This window comes from Prenolepis imparis, unplaced genomic scaffold, assembly GCF_030444845.1.
Source record: "Prenolepis imparis isolate NDT839.2.m4 unplaced genomic scaffold, iyPreImpa1.0 SCAF_7, whole genome shotgun sequence".
Taxonomy (NCBI): domain Eukaryota; kingdom Metazoa; phylum Arthropoda; class Insecta; order Hymenoptera; family Formicidae; genus Prenolepis; species Prenolepis imparis.
In genome coordinates, this window is record NW_028141165.1 from 13,244,595 (window position 1) to 13,272,580 (window position 27,986).

General features: G+C 34.3%; 1 protein-coding gene across 1 annotated transcript; it reads right to left on the reverse strand.

The window, feature by feature from the left end:
* Positions 1-56: 56 nt before the first annotated feature.
* On the reverse strand, positions 57-27,974 carry Emp (epithelial membrane protein). Its single transcript, XM_083042903.1, has 6 exons — positions 27,834-27,974; positions 8,381-8,718; positions 6,812-7,309; positions 6,182-6,380; positions 3,837-4,045; positions 57-2,038 (listed from the first exon to the last, which is right to left on the reverse strand). The coding sequence occupies exons 1-6, from the start codon at positions 27,889-27,891 to the stop codon at positions 1,796-1,798; spliced, it is 1,545 nt and encodes a 514-aa protein (XP_082899029.1). The 5' UTR covers positions 27,892-27,974; the 3' UTR covers positions 57-1,795.
* Positions 27,975-27,986: the final 12 nt, after the last annotated feature.

Below are 27,986 nucleotides of genomic sequence, written 5' to 3' on the forward strand. Positions count from 1 at the left end.
TATGGCGCAAGTGGTATAGGAGAACGGAATGATTGTGAACAGCAAATCGACACATATTTCATCATAAAATTAATTCTATATATTTTCCTCACCTTGCATTCTTATGAATTTTTAATTCCGTTCTTTGCTGCAGAAAGAACGGGATTAAGGAGAGTTCGAGAAAATTTTATTTAAATTCCCAGAACGAAAGAGAGAGGGAATATATGTGATATAAAGTATCAGTATAGTAAAAGTTGAAGTTTCCAGTCCTTCTCCCTCTCTCTCATTTTCTCTCAGGAATTTAAATCAAAATGTATATTTCCTTTGACACTCTATATTTTTTTTATAGAGTTTATATACGCGCGCGATTTGTGAGTTAGTAAAATATACATATCGAAAAAAATACAACCATATAACGATTACATTGACACCAATAATGATTTCTCGCGCGTACGCACATAATTCATTTGGCATCTTTTGATTTCTATCGTACAAAAGTAACTTCTTTATTAGGTCTAATTATAATATATATCTAAGTCGAATAATATTATTTATAATAATAATAATAAAATAATAGTAATAATACATGTACAAACGAAAATAACGAGAAAAATAGTACATTCTTGGTAATTACAATTAGTAAAACGATAACGACGGCCAAGTTCTATATACAGAAAAAAATTTCTGTCGTTTTGCTATTGATATGTCTCGATTGCACAACTCCTCGTCGCAAACACACTCGCGCAATCCCGATTAAAGTCGCGAACGTAGCTTGGCCTCGGGATGCTTCATGGACGGAATATCAATTTCATCTTTGATCTTTATACCAATAACTCACAGCGATTATTATCCATATTGTCTCGCGTGATTAAACGGCAATGCAAAAATTCTGTAATGATTTCGATCGTGGAACAAGAAAAGCAGCTCATTAATATTAACAATTCGGATATAAAACATATGTTGTAAATGTCATCATAAATTCAATCGCCAAGTTCTTCAAAAGAATAACTTAACTCCGGTCATTTTCATTTTCATTTTCATATCGAGAAAAATATTGCATAGAAGAAGCGTTGTAAATTATTTTTTAACATTAATGTAAAATAAAAAGATTTTCATAAAGCAAACTTTAGACGTGTAATCAGAAAGGAATAATAAAATCTTATTTTCCTGTCCATTTCAACTAAATTTCGCAAAAGTGTCATTTTATTCGCTAAGAAATTCAATGTTAAGAATTTAAAAAATTACATTAAATATTTCCCGTTAAAAAATATCGATTCTAAATTCAGCGAAAGATTATTTATTCCCAAAGTATTTTTTTCCGTATGAATTTTCGAAGTTGGGTCATTCTTTAATAGAAAAATATCGATTTAACAATCTCAATTATGTTTAGTAATTACACGCGGTAAAATAACGTACTACTGAAACACTTGTTCCACAAATCTCGAATTTATTTGTACCTACGCGACTCATCCATCTGTCAAAATACTTTCCCGAAAAGCGGGGAAGGAAAAGAAGAAAGACGTAACATAAATAATCTAACACATCGACGTGCGCGCGAAGGGGCCGATAAAATTCGCTTTGCTCTCTCTCTCTCTCTCTCTCTCTCTCTCTCTCTCTCTCTCTCTCTCTCTCTCTTGAGACCCGAGAAATTCGTAAAAAAAAAATCCTAATCGAGAGATAAAGCACATGCCCATCGCCTTGCAAGATAAGCGAGATTATCGTCCTCACGCGCGAAATTCGTCGCGAGATAAGACTCGAGGCACTCGCGCACTCATCGATTTCTCCCTCGATCAATTCTAATTTTTAATACACGCGTTTACTTGCTAAAGCCTAGATTAAGCTGGCCAGTCTTGGTGCTGGTCGCGTTTGCTGGCAACGGACTGCTGAGGTGCAGCTTCTCCTGGCGTTTGGCGGCGCGAGCTAGGCACATGAACGCGCCTAGCAAAACGATAGCGCCGATCGCGGCGAGGGCACCGGAAACCGCGGCATGGGCCACCGGAGGTAGGTCCACCACCAACTTTAGCAAGGTGCGCATCTCCTCCGGTAGCTCGTCGACGCACTGCATGATAAAAAAGAAGGATATTAGATCTTGACTGCGTTCGTACTATTATAGATCTCGCCGATCGAAGTCATAAATTTATAATATTTAAGTAACTTGCTAAATTATTCGGAATTTTTGTCACTCCTAGCCGTTAAATAACTTGTATGCATGCATTTTTTCCTTTCCAACTTGTGTTAAAATATGGTATGTACTCCTAAATATTTTAATATTTAATTTTAATATTAAATATTTTAATATTTAACACACAATTATGTAACTCGAGATCTCATTAGCAAAGTTATATGTTATATGTTAGTGAAAAAAATTGTGGGCTGTATGGCAAAGGTAAATAGAAAAGTTCTCCATTTATTTAAGGCAAGATGTATCGCCAGAGTTGTTGACTCGGTTACAAAAAGATCGATCTTTGTTTTAGCAAACATTTCGCACAGAAATCTCTCTTTCGAGTCTAAAATAAATGCTCGAGTCAGAAATGTCTTCGTTAATGTTGCATTGTGCGAGGAGACGCCGTCGAACTCTTTATTAGCAACGTCGGGATACGAGTTCCATTAATATGAATCATTGGCTAAAATGCGCGTGGTATTCTATACGCGTGCACAGTATTCAAACGCACGTCATTGAGAAGTTACATCCGCGCAAATGGCGAACGGTAGGCACGTTCGCCATTATCGTCTCCAAGACAAAAATAAAATTTTACCTGCACGACCGACCCGATGATGATGACGATTCGTAAGCAGCGCGGCATTCCTTCGTCAGTAAGACAAGTTAAAAGCGACAGACGGAATCACATACGGAATATGTATAATCGATAAAGAATTAAAGGAATGGCGCAAACTTTGGAAGAGTGTAAACTTTCCAGAGGGCTAATTTTATATCTCTAAATATTTTAATATGTATAAGTTCTGTTTAATGATAATTGCTCACAATAATTTTTTATTTTTTAGTTTTGCGTCATTCCAATTAAATCAGTAGATGGAAAGTTTACCCGCATATTTTTTTCGCTTCGACAATGTAACCACCGCATTTATTCTATTTATTTAATTAACATAATAATAGTTTGACGTATATAGTATTTATTGTATTAGTATTTGTGAATATGCGAGCATACATAAAAGACGAACTTTCGTTCTTCGTTTATATCGATATTCTCATTAGCATCATTAATAAAATTTATGCTACGTTAGCAAACTTAATGAGATGACGCGAATCGCTATGAACGCGCATTTTCTTACGTAGCGCTTTTTTTCCAACATAATTATTAAGCGTGAAAAAGCGGTCGTCCCCACTTTTTGCCTTAATTCTTATTCTATTTGTATCTACAATTTGATATGCGAGCGATAATCGTTGTGTTATGCCTGTTTGATATTATATTTATTATTGAACGAATTGATGTATAATAATTTAGACAAAACACGCGATGATTCATACGTAACTATCTTAGAAAAGAAGCAGGAGTGTTGTAAGAATTTGATTGTAAAATTAAATATAACGTGTAATGTTCATTTTTTGTACCTCATCGTGAATTACGATAAATCGACAATCATATGATCAGAAACTAATCAAGCGAGAGATTACTTATACACGGTTATGAGAGATGTATATTAAATATATTTAATGATTAATATATTATATAATATGTATTAGTTAATAGGTATATTATATTACTGTATAATAATAATTTATTATATGGTTATATTATTATATATATAATTATTATTATAATGTATATTAGAAACAACGATGGACATCTGGAGATAATTAGATGGCATAATTATTGTAACAGCTGGTGTATACTTACATCCTCGAACCACATAATGGGAAAAACGATGTCGGGGAACGAAGCGACCTGTTTGATGTCTCGCACTTGGCTAACCGCGAGATTTACTTGTATCCTCGCTCTTGCTCTCATAGCTGTACCCATTATCGGCTGCACATCAATGTAGAGCTGATGTTTTTCGGCTTCTGGTGGTGAGATGCCCGTCACAGCCTCTCGTAAGGCCGGATCGGCTAGAAGAAATGATCAAGCGAATAAGCAATGCGATCGAAATCTAGAGAGATATATACCAATCAATAAAAAAATTAATTAGTGTAAAAAATAAAATTTTAATTATATTAAAATTGTAATTATCGTTATATGAGATATATCTATAATCTTTTTTCTTCAATTTCAATAATGTTTAATTATTATGGAAATGCTGTGATAATTGTTATAACAATAATTTCATCTATAACAATCCAAATTAGTAGAGAAATCAGTTTAGATATAAACTTTGTGCTCGTGTTATATGTATATATATTAAACATATATGTATATATGTATATAATAACTGAGACTTTAGTAAGGCTCTCTCAATATGAATATCATATTTGAATTTCAACGAGCTAGTAAGAGCTAGACACATAGATGACAGTGCGTCAGTTTCAAGGAAGAATTAATTTTTGTTTGGAACTGATTAATTATGTACAAGGCATACATTTTTCTTGGTATCTACGATATTAAGAAATTAAATAAATCTCAATTTGAGATTTTTATTTTTAATAATCTCTCTGTCTTTCCTAAACACATAGACGAGAAAAATAATGGGACGAAGTCGCTAAATGAGAAATTGAATATATATATATATATATATACATATAAAATGATTCTTATTGCTTTGCAGAATCAAAACTTATTTTGTATTATTCCTTGCTGAAAAGATATAATGAGCCGTGGTTAAATAGCGCTTAATCATCACTTTAAGAATCGTACTTAAGACACGTAATACCTTTCAAAAATGCAAAGCGACGCGTAAACACAAAAACAATGACGTTAACGCGACGGAATCCATTATAATTTTGCTTATTCGAATATTATGAATCCTTGATTATTTTCGTATTTTTAATGAGGCGACTTTTACGCAAATCAAATGTTTATAATATAAGCATTTATACAAAATATATAATTATCACATTTTTTCTCCCAAAAAACTTAAAGCCAAAGATACTTTTTAAAATCTCGGAAGAGACATATAAAACAAGATTATCGAAAAAAATACGTCAAATTCATCAAAAAATTCGTCTCTGAAATATCTCTCGCTTAAATTGAGACATCCTGTTTACATCTTAATTTTATACCAGAGTCGAATGACGCCAGAAAGAGATAAATGTGTGTTAATTTCACTTGTGAATAAAAGCGGTTTTGTATCTAGTAGTATGAAACACACAAAGCGTTTCGAATCGTTGTTCGCCTAAAATCCGAAATGTTGAAAGTAAAAGTTGGCGGCGCGAATTTTTCGTGCAATAAATTCAGACAAGAGAGAGCTCGTATAATATTCGTGGGAGATTCGCGACGGACGCGTGAGAGAAAGAAATTGTTTCTAGAAGAAGAAAAAAATGGGTCTCGTAACAGACTATTCAATCGACTTCTATTATGTAGTCTCCGCGAATCCGGAAACGGCACGACACGTAGATCTCGCTTACGAAACTGGCACACGCTTAAACGATCTTTCTAAATCAGCTGATCGGTTGGTTACCTGTTCTACGTGAAAAAACGAAAGACGAGATAGCGCGAGGAACCGTGAATCGCTCGTTAATAATATCTAAGAAATCGTGCGACTCTACAACTTTAATCGCAAACATCGAGAATTGTCAGAGAAAATATAGAATGCATGTTTTGTAATGAGAGAATTTAAATGTATCGCGAAATATTAAAAATAATTATCAGCAAATTATGTGCTACAGTTACGTAAGGTAATACATTTTCCGATCCGTGATTCGAAATTGCGGATATTTATTACGGCTTAACGATCGGTTAGACGACATGCGTCAGAGAATCGTGGCATGTTGTTACATCAAGTATGAAACGATATGTAGCGCATCGTCATTAAGAAAGTCCGTATAAAGTCGAATCCTGATAATAATAATAATTATGATAAAAATATATAAGACGAGGTATTTGCATTAATCAATCAGTCTGCGTTTTTTTCATGTCTCCTCCGAGAATTAAAAATATTGCAAGCGTCACGATTAAGTCTGGTTGAAAATAACTGGACTTTTTTCTTTCCATATATAAAAATTATTTTTTAAACGCTTTTTCATATTTATATCTGTACTGTTATATTACATACATATTTCATATAGAGATAATTATTATATGACACTCACCAAGATAGAAATGCGGGAATGTTAGGAGAACTGGCGAATCGTACTGGCACTGGGAAACGTTAAACGTGCCTTCTGGTGCACATGGTGGTCCAGCTGGACAGTAACATTTCTGCGATGGCAAATTCTTCTCCGAGGTAAAGACATTCGTGGGAGGAGAAAATCTATAACCGGGGACATCTCCGGCGGCTGTCACTTCACTCTAAAATACAAATTTCGAATTTTTGAAAAATTGCACGAGTCTACAAATGTTCAAACTCATCTCAGATTGCTGATTCAAATTGATTCGAAGAATAAAATTATTCAAATATATATTATGTAATTATTCTTGTAGGGATATTTTTTGATATTTGCATATTTATTTATAAAAAATTAAAATTGCTTTATTTCAATGGGATAAAAAAATTGAGTTTTAAATTAGAAACATTAAAAATTTAAACAATAAATGAAGCTTTCTTTATATAAAATTCAGTTGGTGTTGATCGACACATTGGAAGGGGAAGAGAATATTTTTGTTTTTATTTTGAAACCTTGAAAATTATTCTAGATTCAAAGCCCTCAGGAAAGCCAACGTCCACTTCTGATCGTATCAACCGGATAATTGAAAGTGCTTGTCAATAAAATATTATAAACCTGAAAAACCAGCGGCAACGTCCTGCAGAGATCCTTGTCGAAGATCTTGAGCACAGTTTCCTTGGTGATGTGAGGCGGAAAGATGCTGCCATCGGTGCCCATGACAGAGTCGCACTCTGGCGTGGTCCAGAAACCGAGACCATCCTTGCCATTCCACCTGTCCATCATTCCAAACTTCGTGATATCGTTGGCGCCCGTGAATATCGTATACAGATCCGGCATGGTGGAGTTCTTGCCGTAGAGCAGACCGAACTGATCGTACGGCAGTTTTTGCTCCTTGGGCACTACGTCCTTGGCCAGTTTCAGCAGGGGGTCCTCGTAACCCCAGAGCAGCTGCTCGACCGACACTTCAACGAACGGCTTGATCTTGAGAATGTCCATGATGGACGCCATCGCAAGCCGTAGAAAGCGGGCAGCGTGTTTCGATTGGCTAGTGGCCGATAACATGGGAACATTTGGCACGACCACGAGGTCATCCTGGGAACCGGCCGACCGATCCTAAGATTTCGAAAAGAAAAAACAACTTGATCGACTTGCTCTCTAAAATTTCGTTGAGAAAAAAAAAAGAAATTGTCTGGCTGAGAATCCAATAACGGGGAGACTTATAATAAAGACTAATAATTAACAATTAAAGATATAAATAAAATATAAAGTAAAAAATGAACCAAATTTATGATGAGCTATAAAAGATAGAAGGAATACATAAATGACAATAAATAAAATTTATAAAGTTGTGTAATATAATTTTCTCTGAAGGAGCAAGGAAAAAACTCAGACAGTGAATGAAACGTCTACGTAGATTATTATGTAACTAACAAAAGGCTTCCGCATATTCATAAATATTCCGATTACGTTTTCTCGGAGCAAGAGAATGATCCGTGTTTTCTTTCTTTTGCCACCGAGTTATGCATTAATATACCTAGCTCAGCACTATGGAAGCGTTTCTCTGACGAATGTAGAAAGTCGCCGCAGTGATTTCGATGCGCGAACAAGAATAGCTGTGCAACCGAGATGGCGAACGTATCTGTAGTCGATTGAAATAACGCGAAGGCGATGAGAGACGTTTCGATTATCATGCAGCGCAACGCCGATGTGGTGGCTTTTTTTAACAACTGATGATTCTCATGTTTCTCGATAAAGGAACAATCAACGACCTTATGTAATACATTTACATCCTGAGCAATGAAGATGCATTGAATGCCAATCGCGGACGTATTGCATATAAAATTATCAAAGCCTTGATAGTTCTATCTCGCTTTAAGTTGACATGCTTTAAAAATACTTGCGTAAAACTATTATTACATGCTATTAGCAATATACTTTCTAATATAAAGAGTAATATAACATGTATAATTAAATATATATTTACGATAAAAAGTATATAAATTAATTTGGTTACGTAAATACATGCATTGTGCATTGAAACATCAATGTCGACGTGATTTTTGTAAAGTAAAAGTATCGATACTAGTCTTAAAAGTATCAAAATTGATTTATTAAATAGATTACGATTTGCATTTTCCAATTAAAATTATTACGCTATAAACTACGACAAGTGACAAGACTTACCTCGTCGAAAGTAAATGTTTTCTTGACTTTATAGCTAACGGTTCCATTGTCGTTGAATTTAATGTCCACCTTTTCCCAGTGTTGTAGATAAACGTATGGACCCAATTCCTGTAGCGCCGGTTTTTCGCCGTTGTTCAGAAACTCGTCAGCATTTGTTACGTTATAGATATAGATTTGCAAGCGCGGAACGACCGGCGGTTCCTTCCAAAATTTGTACGTACGACCGCCCTCCTGTATCGCAAGCTCTTTATCGAGGACAAAATTGATGATATTCGGAAATAGTACCGCTAAAACGGCAGCCAGGATTATCAGCAAAGCTCCGATCGCAACAGCCGCCCCTGAAAAGAGAGAGACGATGAAGATGAATCAATAATTATAATATTAGAATTTTTAATCGTGAAAATTAAAATGCGCATAAATAGAAATAAATTCGACGATTGTACGAGGCGTAAGATTTTTTCGAGATTTTTGAGAAAATTAATAAATTCTGCTGTTCCGTACATTCGTGAGGTAAAGATAAAAAAATCCAAAAGACACGAGAATAAAGAAACGACAAGAATTTATTTTGCTCAATGTATATTTTAATTCTCCTTTTAATTTCCTATCTTGATGTAGTGACCCTGAAATAATTGGCAAGTAATCAACGATTATCTTTCGCGACTATCGAAAATAATTACATCATGATCTTCGGTCGAGGTCGTCGACCTACGATTGATTCGATTAGTTAGAAGCCGAATGCAAAAAAGAACAAGGTCAACCGGTTTCGGAAACCCTTAGGCGACGTCTCGTTGAAACGGTCGTCTTGCTTCTGATCCCCTACATACCGCGGCTGTATCTTGAATAAATTTTATCTCCGACGTTATAAGCCTCTCGCTTAAGTAAGAGCGAAACAATCGCCGAATATAAACCAGTTTTACACACCTTGCGTCTTTCTCGTAAATATTTATCCCTTTGGCGGTTCGTTCCTCGATGCGTATATTGTGTATTATTATTTACGCCATGTGTATTTACATTTACACGTTGCACTTAATTTATCCTGCAGTTATTTGCGAAAAATAAGCTGCAGCGTCTGTGATAATCCGAAAAGAGATAAAAAGAATCGCTAAATCGAGAATCGAAGATTCAAAATATATAAAAAAAGATCGTAAAAATGTCATCAGTTTAGATTTAGATAATAATTATTTTGCATCAAACTATGTGCACATATCAGTAGCATCGTAATAGGCAGTGAATTAACATTAAAAAAAATATTTATTGAGATATACGAAATAAGATATGTAAGAAATATATCTCTTCTTTTGCACGTGTATCTTTTTAAATCAATAAATTATATAACATTAACATTTTTTAAGTAATTATATCTTTTCCCTTATATATGATATACTTTGTCATCGTGTACACTTTTTTATATTGCTCGGTTTTTTCCAGCATTTTTCCGATCTTTTACATAAATCAAATATAAAATTCTTTCTTTAATTATACCGGTATTACTACTATATTATATAACATCATTGTGAAATCAACCATGTGTCTTTTTTTCAATGTATATTTGAAAAAGAAAAATATAATTTCTTCTTATTACAATCAATCATTAAATAAAATATTAATAGCTATACATGTAATATCTTAATTTTTATTAAATTTATAAAATATTATTTTTACGACTTATATCGTCTCGTACAGTACAACATTCTCTCTTTCTCTCTCTATAATAAAATATTAATTCAGTATGATTGGGTCGACACTAAACCGCGAGAGATTTCAAAAGGCGCATATTAAAGGTGCGATCCTAACAATCTCGTACGTTTGATTATACATCACGACGTGCGAGTCGCGAGATCTCTCACGAGAGCTTACTTTCTTCGCGATAATATGTAAAGATGCCGCGAAATCGGTCCCGTTAATATTCCTTTCATCGGAGATCGCGACACTGCGAAATTACGAAATCACCGCCCTCGCGAACCCATGCAAACGGAAGAAAGCTGGTTGGTGCATCGTCGTCGTGCAGCTCGCTTTCTAACAGTGGCTCGAAGTCGCGCGTCCGCGCCTCCCGGAAGAAACACTACCACGCTTCCTTCCCCTAGCTCTTCTCTGTGTGTCCCGCAGACTTTTCTTTTCCGGCTTTCCACGCGAGCGCGCGTATTTATTTCACGCGCAGGCAAGGCATCGGAGTGCCTTTTTTTTTTTCTTGCACCCGGTTGCGCGCATTTTTTTATCGTGTACAAAACGCAGCACGGAACCGTATTAAAGCATATATTACAGATCAGTACCGCTACGTAAGGCAGACTGCCTTAGGAGATAATCGGAATGTATAACTAATCGCGATTCTTGGAATTTAATTTAAATTATTTCCCGTTTTTTTAAATTTATTTTTTTTAGATGCATATTTTGCACGCTGATGTATATTAATGTCGATTTATCAAATATATATGTAAATTTCATCGTCGTTTTTTATTCTTCCATTTTAAGATTGTCCAACTCTTTTCCTGAATCTTTTAATTTATTTCTTGTTTGGGCACCGATATTCTCATTCGATATATATATATATATATACATCTTGTCATGGAAAGGTACAGATTAATTTTTTATCCATCTTTTTAATCGGTCGGATGATTGCACCGCCAAAAATAGCGTTAAAAGCAGAACTTATACACGAGAGAATTTTCTCTTAGAATTTACCCTGAAAATCATGGTAATCGTGGGACAATATGGTATGGAAAGAATTTTAAAAATATGTTTGATTAATTTTACTATATTTTTAGTAAATTTTACTATGCTTTTTTAATAAAATTAATCAAACATATTTTATATTTTATTGTGATAGATATTATTAGTTTTTATTGTGATAAATATTAATCAGGGAAATTCTCATAAAATTCTTTCCATACCATATTGTCCCACGGTTACCATGATTTTCGGGGTAAATTCTAAAAGAAAATTCTCTCTGTGTAGAGTCTAGAGGAAGTCAGAAAAGACCGAAGATTATTCGCTTCTTATCGCGCTTATTTTTTTCCTGAAACCACAATTCTAGTGCTGTAGCTGTTTGCTCGCTGTCGCGTAAACTCGAGCGAGGAAATTTCTCTTATTTAGAAGCGTTACGACCGCGACCACGTTTTCGAGAGTATACTTGACCTCCATTTCCCGCGAAACGCCGTCTAACTTTGTGAATGATGCGAGTTGTACAGCTAGGTACATAATTCCGTATACAATGCGCCGATAAAACAATGTGTGTCGGTCGTCGCTTGCGCGACCAACCGAGACGTGCACTGAAGCCAAACTTGTCACAGTCTACACTTATACGATTAGACGTAATTACGTAAATATTCTAAATACATAATTGGTGCTTTTACACATATTATGTATACCCAAGACACATGCAAAATTATATTTATATACGTAGGAAATTATCTATTTAGTAGAAAATTTATAATAAAATATAAAAAGAGATCTCAATGCTGTCGAAAAGAGATATTATATGGTAGCTGACTTCTGAATAATATTACTTCAGACGACCTCTCGAATTATCGAAGAAACTTGATTACCAAAGTACGTTTACGCAAGTGCGCTAAATTCAGAATCGCGCGGCATTCCTGACCCGACAACTCTCGTGTGCGCGAAAACCAGTGTACGCGTAAAAATCGATGCCCGGTTCTCGGGATCTTGCGACACAGCTTTGTGTGCCACGTGCGAACGATCGTAGCGGCAAAAAGCCATTACATTTTCAGTCACGTAGAATAAGATACTGGCCAAGACTGTATGGCCTTCGGTACGAACGGTCCTACATTGCGACAGGTCGGCAGATACGATCGGAGGGAATCGGCCCTTGGGAGAACGTTCCCCAAGATGCAGCGCCGAGAGAAAGCGAGATTTAACACACGCGAGAGAGATCTTTTTTTGTTCGTCGTGATATTAAATTTTTATATATAGCGCAAATTTTTCAAAATTCTAAGCATATAACGAACCAAGGATGAGGCACACACGCGTATCATTAACCCATCGAGAAGGAATTGCACGATCCTCTTCGAGACATTGCGGATATTGCAACGCGCATAATTATCGATTGACTCGCAAACAGAGAGGAGACAGATTACAGAGACTATTCTTGACGCTAAAGCTGGATTTAAGCTTGAGTTAATCTCCTTGATTTATTCTCGTCTAAAGATTTCACGAAAGAGTAGCCTCGATATTTTCGCAAATATTGCGATATATATATATATATAGAGAGGGGCGATCGTCCTTATTCGAAGACCATGACAGCACCGAAATGATGATGGCCTCCTAACGCGAACGCACAAAGTTGATGGTCGACAATCGTATATACATATACGCGTATAGATTGCATGCGCAATAAGCGACCTCGTCGCTATGTAATAGCTTCGTTCTTATAGGAGAAAGGATGTCTTCGCATGACGGATTCGAGTCGCACGAGACCAAGCGAATGCCTCGCAACATCGACATGGAATTGCAATATTATGTATACATTCGGGTACTTATGACATTTTTTAAGTAATATGTCCCACAAACGATGGTATCGTATATATGTTAATATATAATTTTAATAAGATGGAGTAATTATCGAATATACACCAAGAGAGATTACTTATTCGATAATTTGAATAAACTTACAAGATGTAAATCGGTAATATGCGTACTACTTTTTTCATCGAATATGATTCAAATAAAAAAAGTCATGTGCGAGATATATATTTAAATATTATCTTTAATATGCGCCGTGACGCGGAACATTATACATGATGATGTTAATCGCGATGACTTCGAAAAAAATCACGTTTTTCAAGACATTGATGCATTTTTAACAACTACTATTAAGGCTAAGGAGATAAAGAAAAATATATATCATTTGTGAGTTTATATCTCTCTTTCTTATTTTAAAAATGATCCTGTCAGAGATTTAATGGCGAAGGTCATCATATTTCCGGAATCGTGACTTTGTCTAAATCCTAATTAAATTATATAAGAAACGTGCGATTTTTCTTCGAAAGGATATTTCGGGAAACATTTCGAGAAAATCAAAAATCAAAATTATAAATTAATAAAATCATTCAAGCGTGATATTTAGACGCGTGTGAAGAAACATGATTCGGCGAACGTGAGAACGAAACGAACTCTTGAAGCAAAGATCACGACGAGTGACCTAGCAATCCGATTGAACCGAGGATCGGCGGAATTTTAGGAGCGGAAAATTAAATTCCGTTTCGTCGTGGCTCATCGAAGCTCATGTCCGACATGAAAAAGAATTCCTCCGCGTAACCACGAATTAATTATGCGAGACACAATGTACTTCGGTTGACGTCACGCGATTGACCTTACGAACACTATACACGGATGATAATGCGATAATATGGTTCACGGTTTCTTTTTTTCAATAGCCGTCATGGTCAAACGACTTTTTATAGCGGATTAATTAAGATGACTTTATAAGGGACATCGATGGCGGCAATAAAAAGTAATATAATTACGAAACAAATTTTGTAATCTTTAAAGGAGTGCTATATTTGTGTTTTTGACATTTTCGTAAAAAAGAATTCGTGTCGTAAAAAAAATCATAAAATTCTCGAGTAGCTTGATAGAAATTTCGTGCGATGCTTATAAAAGCTGCAATCCTATAATATCTTGTAAGACAATTTTTAAAGATACGTAGTTACAATATTTTTTTCGGTATGCGTGCTCTCTCCCTTTCTGTAGATATGTATTCTATTAACATATAAGCAGTAATAAAATAAAGTATAAAACACCGAGAAAATACTTTCATTACTTTTACCGTAACATGATGCATGTAAGTAAAAGAAAGATTTCGAAAAAAAAAAGAAGCAGCAAAACTAGTTATTATATTTGTAATTACTGGCCGAATAGTATAACGATTGCTCAACATATAATTTTGTAATGCGAGCGAGGATTAATAATTTACTCTAATTATAGAATATACATTTTTATTTTCTTCTCGCACCGCCTTCAAACTTTCATATCGTTAGTATTTGCATATCAATAGCATTAGCGCATGAAACAAAATTAGGTCATAACGCGCGCATCGATGCAACAGCCTAAACCGATTATTTACTACATCCTCATATCGGCATCGTTACCGTTATCATGTATCGCAAATATATTTCCATACGAAACGCATCAATAGGTCGAGGAGATCTCGAAGCGATTATTCCGACCGAATTCTTTCGACAGAAAAATCTTGCAACGCGCTTTCGATAACGCGGCAGGTCGCTTTCTAAATTTCCACGCGGCAAAATCAATTTGCGATTTAGAGCTTGTCGGTCCAGGTCTACACCTGGTCTACATTAACGTTAAATACGATATTTATATTAATGCGCACGCCATGACGTCCTGCGTTTACGTGCATGCGCGCATATATGCATACGATACACCAGCTGTGGACATTTTTAATGAAGCGAAGTGGTAATGATGCTGGCCGGTATATATATATATATATATATATATATATATATATATATATATGTTGAATTGGATGCCGAAGCGAAGAAAGTTTCGCGCGACCGGAATCTTCGCGTGTCAGAGTCCCCGCAGCGTATATAATCGCGATCGAAACGCGGCGGCGATTCGCGCTCTTCTCTCCGTGGGAAGAAAGTTACGCTCCTTATCGATTCCCCGTAATCCTTACGCGTATCCACACACATATACGCGCGCGTGAGATTTGCTGCCGGGATTTTTCTATTTTCTTGTCCCCATACACATACGCGGAGATTGTCCACGTAACGACGCCGGGAAAGGAAAGTTACGCTAGCCGCAAAAAGCCGATATAGCATAATCGACTCTCCCCTCGGGGACCCCCTTGACCGACACCGCTACGCGGTAATCGCGATTAACGTTCCAAGGGTTTAATATATACAGGATGATACGTGTGATTGAAAAGCGTGAAAAAGATTCTGTATTAAAATTCAAGCCCAAAAGTACCACGCAGAGAGAATTTTTTTTTAGAATTTACCTTGAAAATCATGGTAATCGTGGGACAATATGGTATGGAAAGAATTTTTCTCATTAATATTTATCGCACAATAAAATATAAAATATGTTTGATTAATTTTACTATGTAGTAAAATTAATCAAACATTTTATATTTTATTGTGATAGATATTATTATTTTTATTGTGATAAATATTAATCAGAGAAATTCTCATAAAATTCTTTCCATACTATATTATCCCACGATTACGATGATTTTCAGGGTAAATTCTAAGAAAAAATTCTCTTAGTGCAGTTTTTCCTATTACGTAGGTATTTCCTTGTATGGGTTTATATGTGTTATGTGTAAAAGCGTTTCTATCAAAAGTAATTAGAGTAGTGTATTATTATTAGTATTAAGTTATTTTATTTAATTTATTTTTATTAAATCTCAACTACTTTTATATATAAATTAAAAGAGAGAATATGTATGAAACAATCTTTACACATGAATTTTATTAAAATTTAAAATTCGTATATTCTAAAAATGTAATTTTTTTAAGGATTAAAAGCAAATTCAATTAGAAGGATTATTCATGATTAGATGCGATAATCACGTGCGTTTACGCAATATCATCGAAAATTAAATTATATTATATGATGAGACCGGTTTCGCGCTGATAGATGCGCGTTAAAAAAGTTTATATTCAAGTGTCGAACACATTCGCATTCATTAGATTAAAGTTGCTCAAGAGAAGAAAAAAGTATTTCGATGTTAACATATAAGGTCATCCATATGCAAAGATTACTCCATCGAAACGCAAAAACTGCTGAGAAGTACAACGACAAAAAACTGAATAGCATATATATTATACTTTCTTTATGTAAAAAATATTAACCGCTTTTAGTTTTAATTATAATTCAAAATATCTTCACAATTTTAATAATCAAAATAAATACATAAATATAAACTTTTAAATTAAAAATAATTATTAATATTTAAATATTGTATACAGAAAGATCATTCATATTCTCTGAATATATAATCGCGCTTTATAAACGGTATAAAAAAAATTCCGAATAGAAATAAGTTAATGAGTTTCCAGTTGGTTGTCCATCTTGCAGAATTTTTAAAAATTTATCGCAATATTTTCCTAGAACATTCTTTTGTATTATCCAGAGAATGCTATACTCTATTCGTACTATACCACACGTGTATAGAAAAACTGACAATATAATGTCTTTATTCAATACATAATAGTCCGAGCAGATTGTTCCGCCGATCACGAGGAAATGCGCGAGGACGAGCGATGCAATTATATCGAAACGTGTTTGCGATGCAACATCAAGCACGGGAAGTGCGACGCCGAGTAGCGAGTAATAGAGAGGAAAAGCGGAAACGCTCGTTATCGGGTCAGCACGCGGAGATCGCGAAAAGGTATAATGGCGGTAAAGAATGTAATAAGTGCGACTCACGCAACACGACGCTTACGATAATATATAATTGTATCGTCATCGACGAGACAGGGCGCGATCAGGAAGACGGGAAGGAAATTTACTATACGTATATGTATGTCTTATTGCGCGCGGAATTATTCATGCGCGCGGTATAAAGACGTGCACCACAATGCGCAAAAAAGCAGGAAAAAGGTAAGTAAACGGTGAAAGAATTTCCTATTACATTTCCGAATGCGCAAAAAAAAAAAAAAAAAAAGATGCGGTTCGAGCGCGTAGCGCCGCGAAAATTTCTATTGTTTTTTCTCTCTTGCACGATCATTTATTCATGTTGCCAAGTGTATTAGGTATTAACGCGTCCAAGGTTGACTAGAAAAATTCCGCGAGAAATTCCTTGCAAATCACTGCGTTACCGTTCATAAGCAGTATTTCAAGCAATATAGATCAGATCACGTATTTTGTCTCGTTACTTCTATGAAAATAATTATGTGAAAAAATCTAGAGGTTCTAAATATATGTAATATTCTTAATAATACCGCAGAATTACACTATTTCGAAATAATTTGTCATTCAACTTCCTTTACTCTAATCTCTTCATGAAATAACGATGATTATTTTTAGCTCGCAACTTTATGATAACTTGTACTAAATATTTTATCGTTTAATTTGCATAATTCACATCGATCGATAATAAAACTGACTTTAAAACGACTCTTTGATTTTTTATTCGATAGTCATAGTGTGTCATTTTTTACATGGTGGAATCCATGCCTTCTTTTTTGTCAAGATCTAACGATCTACAGATTTTTTTCACAATAGAAAAAAAGAAAACAAATACGACGCCTGTTCGGAAAATGAGCGGATACAACGCGCCGTAAAGCGTCTTACATAGAAAGCAATTATATATACCTAGACGTTTCGCGTGGATATGGAGAACGGGACTTTCGGGGCGCTCCAGTTCTCACTTCGAGATATAATCTATTCTCACGCGTATCCGATATTATCGCGAGACTTTTGACAATGCGAAATATCCGTCGTGAGACCCGCCGTCTCCTTAGCACCCGCACCCGCATCCGCATACATATATCTCGATACCGTCGCGGCCGGAAGTTGTCTCCTCAAGACGCAGATGAGGTGCCGACTTGAGAGAAATGGCGAAATATCGATTGTTACAAAGTTACTGCGGATTTTGAATGAAGAAGAGAAACAATTTACGATTAATGAAAAAGAAGAAATAAAAAAAAAATAAAAAGCTTAGACAGATAAGAGGAAGATGCGGGATTATCATTTTGAGATTGCCGTTATATCTTCGCTGTGCTTAATATGTTCCTTTTCCTCAGAAGTGTATTTTATATGCATATGATTATATATATATATATATATATACACAATTTACAAGCAACGCCGTTGCACGCAGGAACTTTCTAATATGTACTTGCATTCGCACTGGATGATTATAGAATTGCAGCCTTAAACGAGCGGTTCGCGCATGTAAGCGGATGTCGGAGACTAAAAACCAAGGAAGTAGACTTAATACACACTACAAAAAATGTAAAAATATAGAACAGATAGAGAGATGTGTCAAAGAATTCAAAGTTTATGTTTAATTTGTTTTGTTTTGTGATGTATAAATTTTGACATATTTAATATAATTAAAGAGATATAATATCAAATTTTATTTTATTTTCTATATTATTTTAAATTAATTTAAATCTCCGGACAGTGGTGCTGCTAAGTTAATCATCTGATTCACTATTTTCAACGTCGTTTTGGCATATATAGACAAGAACAAGAAAATATGATACATTGAGAGAATTTTCTCTTAGAATTTACTCTGAAAATCATGGTAATCGTGGGACTGGTGGGAATATGATAAAATTAATCAAACATATTTTATTGTATATAATAAATATTAATTAGAGAAATTCTCATAAAATTCTTTTCATACCATATTACATACGATTATCATGATATTCAGGGTAAATTCTAAGAGAAAATTCTCTCTGTGTTTTAAAAAGATGACATAAATTAATTAACTAATTAAATTTAATTTATGTTATCCTTTTGAAATATATCATATTTTCTTGTCCTTGTCTATATATGCCAAAACGAGTTGAAATAGCGAGCAAATCAGATGATTAACTTAACAGTACCACTGTTCCGAGATACCCTCGAGATAAGCGTATAAATTGCCACGTGGGGTGTTGGAAATGGTTTTTGCCATCTTGTTCCTCTCCTCTCTTCTTCATCACACGGTACATTACGAAACTAGACGAATTGTATGTAAAGATAAGCGTTGCAACAACGCTACTTTCGTAATTTCTCGCGGGCTCTCTAAAGAGCCTCATCTTTTCATCTAACAGTAATTGCCGCAAAAGATGTTACTCATTGTGACGTCTATTCTTAACTTTTACTCGCGCGATTCTCTACGAGAGATCTCGCGTAGGCACCTCTTTCTCTCTCTGTCTCGTTATTATACTTGCACAAGGAGTCTAACCGGTGGTACAAAAGTAACGGTGCGCGCACGAAAAAGCGAGTGAAAGTCTAGTTTCGAGAGCGATTCTAGATCGATCTGCACTCGGGCCTCATTATACCGATTGCTAACAAATTCAAACGATATCTATCCGCGCAATATATATCTCGTCGCAAATAACAGAATGTTGCGAAACCTTTGCTCTCACCTTTTTTTGCAAATAATAGTGTTTTGAAACTTTTTTTGTCTCTAATCCTTTTTTTTTTGCGGTTTTAACAATACTTCATTTGAAAGATAAGATCACGTTTTTTATCGGGAAATTAGATGATTAATAGCAACAATCAGTGATAAATACTTCTATTATCTCGCAAAGCGAGAAACGATCAGTCATTTACTATAATGTATTCAAGAATGATAGTGGAGATGCAATGTTTTTTCTCTCCAAAAGAAGCTTTATATAAGAATGTAATAAGACATTCGTAGCGTTAATGCAAATTATTCTCATTATTTCAATTAATCATTAAAAGAATTTTACCGTATTAAAAAAATTAAATAGAAATAATTACGCTTTGATAAATTGGATCATACGGATATCATACGAAAAATTTTAGATAACCAAAGATTAAAAGAAATTTTACATAAAAAAAAGCGTGCTTGATCTAATAATTTTTAAATTGAATATACTTTTAGAAAAATCTTGTACAAATCTTTTAATTTAGTATTAAGAGAAATATATAAAAGATATTAAATTATATATTATATTAATATATTATTATTTATTATATACGTATTATATTATATTTGCGTGATTAAGAGGCAAGTAAATTTTTTTTATGCTAAATCATGAGCGTGCATGTGCGTGAGACAATATGTATGTGATATATCTTTTGCGGACGTTACGATATCACAAAAGTTGGTAATCGCGCAATTTTCACGAATTCTAAGCCATTCATTCATTCGAGAACGCAAGTCGCTCTCAAAGAGATTCGCACGGTAGAAACACACGTATACTAATCTCTATTCGGATATAATTAATTATTCCGGCACAGTTTGCTCCGGAATTGAGCAGGACAGAAATGTTCGCATTTCGCGATTATGACACATCATACATTCGACTCCGATTCACATTTCTTCGTAAGTTAATGCGGATTACGAAGGCGGTCATTAAGCTGACGGTAAGACCGAGCGACACCGAGAGAAAGTATGAAAAGTGCAAAGGTATTCTCTGTCTTTCTCTTCATTTCGCTATACGAGTGTCGAAATTGAAAATACTTTCAACGAAATTAAAACTGCTTTCTATGCTTTGTAAAACACGGACGTTTTAATATTTCTCGTATATTGTTCGGAAGACAGGTCATCCTTGTAAAATGGAACATGAAAGTAAATTGAACAATTTTCCTTCTTTTCTACATTTTGTTCTACTTTCGAAATAATATATGAAAATTGTCTGTATGTCAAATATTTTTTAAAAATGTTTAAGCAGGATAAATTGATTCATCGAGCGATTTAGAAACTCGGTCGGGATTTAGAGAGAAGATCAGAACTGAGGAAGTTCTAACAAGGGGCACGAATAATAAGATGAGATTTTCCAGTCTCTGAAACTGGCATTATGCAAGTGTGTACTCCTACAGCTTGAACCATACGTCCATCGGTATAATCAACGCTGACCATCATTTGTCACCGCTAATCTTCGCGTGACTGTTACATCGTTCCTTCTCATTAACCTTTCAACCGAAAGCTTCTTCCGCTGACTCGACTTCGAGCGCTGATGGAAAATAGTGAAGATCTCACTTACATCGAGCACCCAGCTCGCTAAACACAATAGTCCATTATACAATTTTTATCCTTTAAACCAAAGAGCTAATCAAACACCGGTTTTTCCCGTTCCTTCCTTTACGTATAATTGAATAAAAAAAAGTATGAACTCGTATTTTCATTGATCCCGATATTACGTGACATTTATATTACATATGGTATAATTATGTCACTTGATTATACAGGGTGTTCCGATCATACACTCAACGTTCTTAGTCTTCAGTTTCATACTTAAAAAAAATTTGGTCAATTTTTCCTCGACGAGAAAATACTTACAAAGAGTCGCCACTTATAACACATTTTCCATCCTACTAGCTAATATTCACGGCGTTAAATACCTCGGAATTTAAGATTCAAATTAAAACTCTGAGGAGAGAAATAAAATACGCGTGAAATTTTCGCGGACAAAATAAATCTCCGTTACTTATTAGCACTTGTAATTTTGCGCGATGGAGATCTAAGGACTCGTATCTCGGAGAAGTGTCGCGGTGAGTCGCTAAAAGGCGCGTTACAAGGCAGGTTTTCGTTCAATCGAGGCTCGTTTCGCGTACAACCGCCTCTCCGATCGAATGTTACATTCCTGTCGAGCCAAGAAGGCAGCCAGCCGTTGATCTTTAAGCCGACAAGTCGCAAAAGTAAGTCCATCTCCAATCGACGCGCGAACTAATCTACATCTCGACGATATTCTCAAAACGAGAACGCTTAACAAAGCTTGATCTAGACAATCGTCCCCTAGGAAATTTAATATTCCATCGTATAATTGGAGATGGCGATATTTTATTGAAAATAAAAATTATTATTTTCTTCGCGCGCGCGACAACAATTTCGCGAAATTACTTAGTTTGAGTTATAATAAAAAAAAAGAATTTTTTAATAGAACAAAAGTTGCAAGTCAAAGTTTTTCAAGATCGTTGAAGAATTAATGTAAATTGAATTTTTCCCCACTATACACGAGATTAACTTTCTCTCAGAGTTTTAAAGGAATGAGTTAGATAAGTCGATTCCGTCAGATAAATTAAGAGAGATAAATGCGGAGAAATAAGCAAAACGTGCTCTCACGAATCTGAAGACGCGTGTCTGCATCTATTGAGACGGAAGAGCGAATAAGGAAAGGTTTATTTCACATCCAAACTTCGTTCTCTATACGTATATATTCCGGGTTTGCGCGTTTGTAATTCCTAAATAAAGAGAGAAATGCGGCTGATTGCTATCGTAAATAAAGCCTCGTAATGAGAACATCATGTTTCTCCGATTCGATGAAAATTCCGAATGACTCGAGTTCCTTGAACTCGAAATAATGCCGAAGAATTAATGTTTTATCGCGCTAATATTTCACTATATCTGTCAAGATATGAGAGCATTAGGAAGCATCGAGAGAAATCCAGTCTCTCGTAAAATTATCGTTTTCTAATCCTCGCAAGTCTGGGGATAATGGAATTTTTCTAATAGAATAATTCTCCATCTTAATATAAAATTTTTTTTAAATAACAACACTAAATTATAGCTAAAAAGATTGATAATTTTGCAAAATTAAAGAAGAATAATCAAGAATAATCAGGATCAATTATTAATTCTTTCTCATGTTATTCTATTCATTTTATTTTTTGCGAAAACCAATTTAAAATTTAAAAAAAAATCGAAGAATTAAGTCTAATTGCACTAATTGCAAGTTTTAATAATCCGCTTCCGTTAAATTATTTATTGTTACAACATAGATAGAGATAAAAATAAGAACTTTATTTCAAAGTAGCTCTAGATGACTAACCTGACCTTAGAATTTTTAAACGTTTGCAGAGTTACGTATTAATGTTTATTTCATGTTTTCCACACGAACTAATTTAAATACTTATTGTTCTTAACTATAACTATAAAGAACAATAAGCATTACTAACCATACGAACTTATTATTGCAATACTACTACTTTGCATTCTTATTACATTACCGAGATTATGTTTTACAGGTCACAATAATACGATGCATACGATACAGCATAAATAAAGCGCGCATAAAATCTACACATAGCCTTCGGTAAAACCTCTACCTGCCTTTTGATTCTTATCTCTCTACACCTTGACAAACTATTTGGAAATTGTGAAGATAATAGCGTTTAATCATGTTTTATCATCGAATTTCTTCAAAAACATATCGAGACGCATGAACAAAAAATACAAAGCAATGATAGGAGTGAATAATTTGTTACAAGTTTTCCTTATAATTTGCAGTTGTAAAATTGAAACTTGCAGCGGCAAAATATCGATAAATAGGTCAGAAAAAAATATGATTTTTAGACTAATATTTAGAAAAAAAATCTCATAAAAAATTGTAATCTTCTAACAGAGTTTTATTGCCATTTTTCAATATAGCATGAATTTCGAAATACGAAACTATTTTCTATGCAAAATTTACACTTTTTATTCGCTGTCGAATGTCAAATATAACGTGTCCGAGAATATCGATGCGACAAACCCTCTTGTTCAAATATAAGTATAACGAAATGTAGTGGTGGTATATAAGAAGTATGCATGTATATATACACGTATTTGCATGCAATGATTACTTCTTGTTATGTAAGAGTGCTTCCTGTTCTTACGCCACATAATATCACTACATAATATGTAAAACACGCCGGGCCTGTCTCAGATATTACTCGCTCCTAGCGTGTCACTTGTACGACAAGCAAAATAGTATTAAATGATATAATAAAAAATAATGTCGGGAGAATCCTTTTTTTTTCTGGCACTGATCTCATCTCTATATATAAAAAACTTATTATTTCGATATTTCATTTTTCAAATTCCATTTTCACATAAATAAAGCGAAAAAATCATTCATATTTAAAATCAACTTTACAAATTATTAATTATGGCTTCATTCTTGCATTGAACTTTCTATTTCTCATTAAAAAATTCTAATCTCGCATCTTAAATAATTTTATTATTAAAAAAATCAGATTTCTAATAAGCTTCGTACAAGAGCCTAAAGATTCTAACTATGTCTCTGAAGTATCGATCGACGTTCACGTGAAAACACTATCGAAATAGCATATGCATGTATAGAAACATTCGTCGAGAAAAACAGCAATGATATCGGGATACTAGATACGCGATGCACTTTGCTAATGATCGCGAGACTCGTTTGTGGATAGGTAGTTCAGCCGAGGCCGACATGAACATTAATAGTTGCAAAGTTCATCCTCCGGCAAGTAAATATTTTCAAGAGATAGAGACAAAGAGAGAGAGAGAGAGAGAAAAAAGAGATGTCAGCTGTTTACAATACTTTGAATAGCTTTTAATTATTCCTGCGGACTCATAACGCATTCCTCTTTTTCTATCATCATCATCATCATCATCATCATCATTGTTAGTCTGAAGGACTTTGACGCCGATCGATCGGCCTCTCATCTGGTAACATAATATTTTTACATACGGAATCGATAGGAGGGACAGGCCTCCTCGCACTTTTGCTGACACGTGCAAAGAAAAACGCGGTAATTGTTTCTAATTGAAGTTTATAATTATAATATACCAGCCACGTAAACTCGCGTCTGGCACTTTTGTTAATTAATATATTACTTTGACGAGGATAACCGGTGCAGCGATGAAAGCGATCGGGATCGGATTCATGTCTTGCGTGACGAAATCGGCCAGCTTAAGGATAACATCGTGTTATTTTTAAGGAAAAAACATCGAATAATAAAAAGATCTCCTTGAAACGATTTATCTAGTTATATAAAAGGACAAAGATATTATTATATATTTTTCTTACTTCGACTTTTCTCATTTTGTTTTACCTTTATGTTTTTACATTTATAAATAAAAATTACACAAATTTTTGACTATCTTGATTTTGTGTACGCGTTTTGAAAATTTTTAGAAAAATTTATTTAATGATAAATAAGATGATATAAATAAATATAAATAAGATGGCACAATTGCATCGATCATTTTCTTTTTAGTCACAAAATTTCTGTGATAAATTTGTGAGAATCTAATGAAATGTTATCGCATTTATCGCGCCTTCTGTTTGAAATTAAAGTTAAGATAAAATTCCATTAGAGATTCCGGAAGAATATTATGAAAATCGACTTTTCTCATTTTGTTTTACCTTTATGTTTTTACATTTATAAATAAGAGAAAAATTACACAAATTTTTGACTATCTTGATTTTGTGTACGCGTTTTGAAAATTTTTAGAAAAATTTATTTAATGATAAATAAGATGATATAAATAAATATAAATAAGATGGCACAACTGCATCGATCATTTTTTCTTTAGTCACAGAATTTCTGTGATAAATTTGTGAGAATCTAATGAAATGCTATCATTTATCGCGCCTTCTATTTGAAATTAAAGTTAAGATAAAATTCCATTAGAGATTCCGGAAGAATATTATGAAAATAGTCCGTTACATCACTGTGTGGTTAAAGGAATGATAAAAGCGAACGTAACGTAACGATTCTTTCCACGGAATTAATCTTCAATCGTGACGTCTCTTTCTCTCTCTTTTTATACCCCTCCTTCTCTTTTTCTCTCTTTTTTTCTTGAGGTAAACGTGCAAAGATTGAAATTAATATATAACACTAATGAGAATTTGCTAATACTGCCGATACATGAGAATGATCTCTACGTTTATTGAACGACAAATATTATCAAATGAATAATTAGAAACCCGACAGAGTTGAAAACACAAATTTTCCATATTTATAATTCGTCATTTTGTGAACAGAAAAATAAAACAATTTTACGGAAAACAATATTTAATTTTCGCTACAAAAATTAATTATATAATAAGGCAATATTTTATTTAAAAAATAAAAAAAAGTTTAATAATTCTGTTCGACGCGCAAAATTAATTTCTTATTTTCACACGGGACAAAGTTATTTGCTGAAGGAACCAACAGTCATGTACGTACACATTGCTTTATTTTAAGAGCTTTTAAAGCATTGAATGCTTTCATAATTTCCGAGGGGGATTAATAACCCTAATGCGTTTTACAACACTATCGAGAACTTACCGAATTATATCGGCTCGGTCGTGGACAGTTTACGCGCTGGTGCAACGAACCCGAGGAATTTTCGAGGAGTTTGGGCCACACGAACTCGAGGTGAAAGTAACCGAACGGGACGCCCACGAATATATGCGAATATCCGAGGTGACAACAGGTTCCTAAAGATGCCAACGACAATGTCGTCGTCGTAGGGCCTGTACTACTATAGCTGACAAGAGAGAGAGAGGGAGAGAAAAACATGAAGCTACACACAATGCCGCGCTAAATAAACCGCAATGATTCAGTGTGGTCGACCGTCCGCGCGATGACACATCCATTGAATCAAATTAAGAGCAGCGGCTACAACCGTGACATTACTCGCCATGATCGAGTTAATCGCAGCCTCTTGGCCGGTTCAGACATCTCGATTCATGTTTGCGAGCGAACTAAGCACATGTAACACGATGACGCAGAAAGATGATTTAAAAAGCAATCTTTCGTAGATATTATGCAAATATTATGCAACCGAGCAATGGATAGATGGAAATTGAAAAATCGGTAAAGTAATGCTGGATTGAAGAAAAATTGATGACTGATCGGTGAGATCAATCGCAGCTATTCAATCGAGATTTAATCGGAAATCTCTCGATTAATACAAATTAAGTGTGAATCACACGGATTTTATTGCGCGAACATAAATCATAAGAAATGATTCGAAATTGTTTACTAATTAATTACAATTGCAATAAGTTTGTATTGCATAATAAAATCACTGTACTTTATACAAGTCAAAGAAATATTTTCATTTTTACGTCGCGGAATTTTTTTATAAATCAATCATATAGTATACTTCTTTTTTTATTGATTTTATATACTGATATTATATGACACTATTGATATATATATATTATCGTTAGAAATTCAATGAAACTCTCAGTATAATATGAGAAATTTAATTGATTGAATTTAATTAATTGAATCATTGAAGTTACACGATTTTACCTCCGAATCTGCTTAAGAATGTTAACTGAATTCCGATTGATTCACGATTGATTTCATTATTCTTTTTCGAAAGCGCATTGTTATGACGTCTGGTCGATTAATTTGCAATGTCGACAATCATCGTCACCTTACAACGATTTAACCGCGAAATATGCAAACTTGGTGTGCATTATATCGCGAACGTTTTTAAATGCACCAATATATATGCACGCGTGGTGCGCTTTTTCGCATTAAATCGATTATCACGCAGTTTTTTATTTAATAATAAAGTCTAATATAATAAAGATAAACATGCATCGTGAAAATGTACGAATGCACGAAATGTCGTTCTTCGAAAAAATGAAATCTCTCAAAAAATCGCAATAAAGTCAATGGAATTTATTTGTATAAAATATATATAATTTTCGAATAATTATACTTTTAATTAAAAGTACAGTTTAAAAAATATTTGACTTCTTCAAACTTTTTAATCTCGTATACCTTAATTCTACCATTTCCACTGTTAATTATTCTCATATTACATATTTACGTGTAAAAGTTTTCATTTTTGGGAATAAATATCAATTGTCTGAATTTTGTTAGACAGCAGTCGAACAAATCACTTATTTTAGAAAAGATTCCGAAAATGTTGAAGATAATATTTGTGATTTTTATTATAAATTAAGTATAAATAAATGGTTTCAATAGATTTTTGAAAAGCAAGCGATTCTTCGAAGTAACATCTCTTCTATAAGAACGATCGAAATCGCAATAAAATATATATTTTTTTTTGTTTTCAAGTACTTACACCATCGTCTGAGAAAGCCGCCCTGCAGTTTGGCGCAGATCCCGCGATGCACCCTCATTCTGACTCCGGTTCACCGAGCGTTCACCCCGAGAGATCACAGCACACGAGATCGTCGAAATGAGAAATATGCGCGTTCCCGTTTTCAGCTGCCTT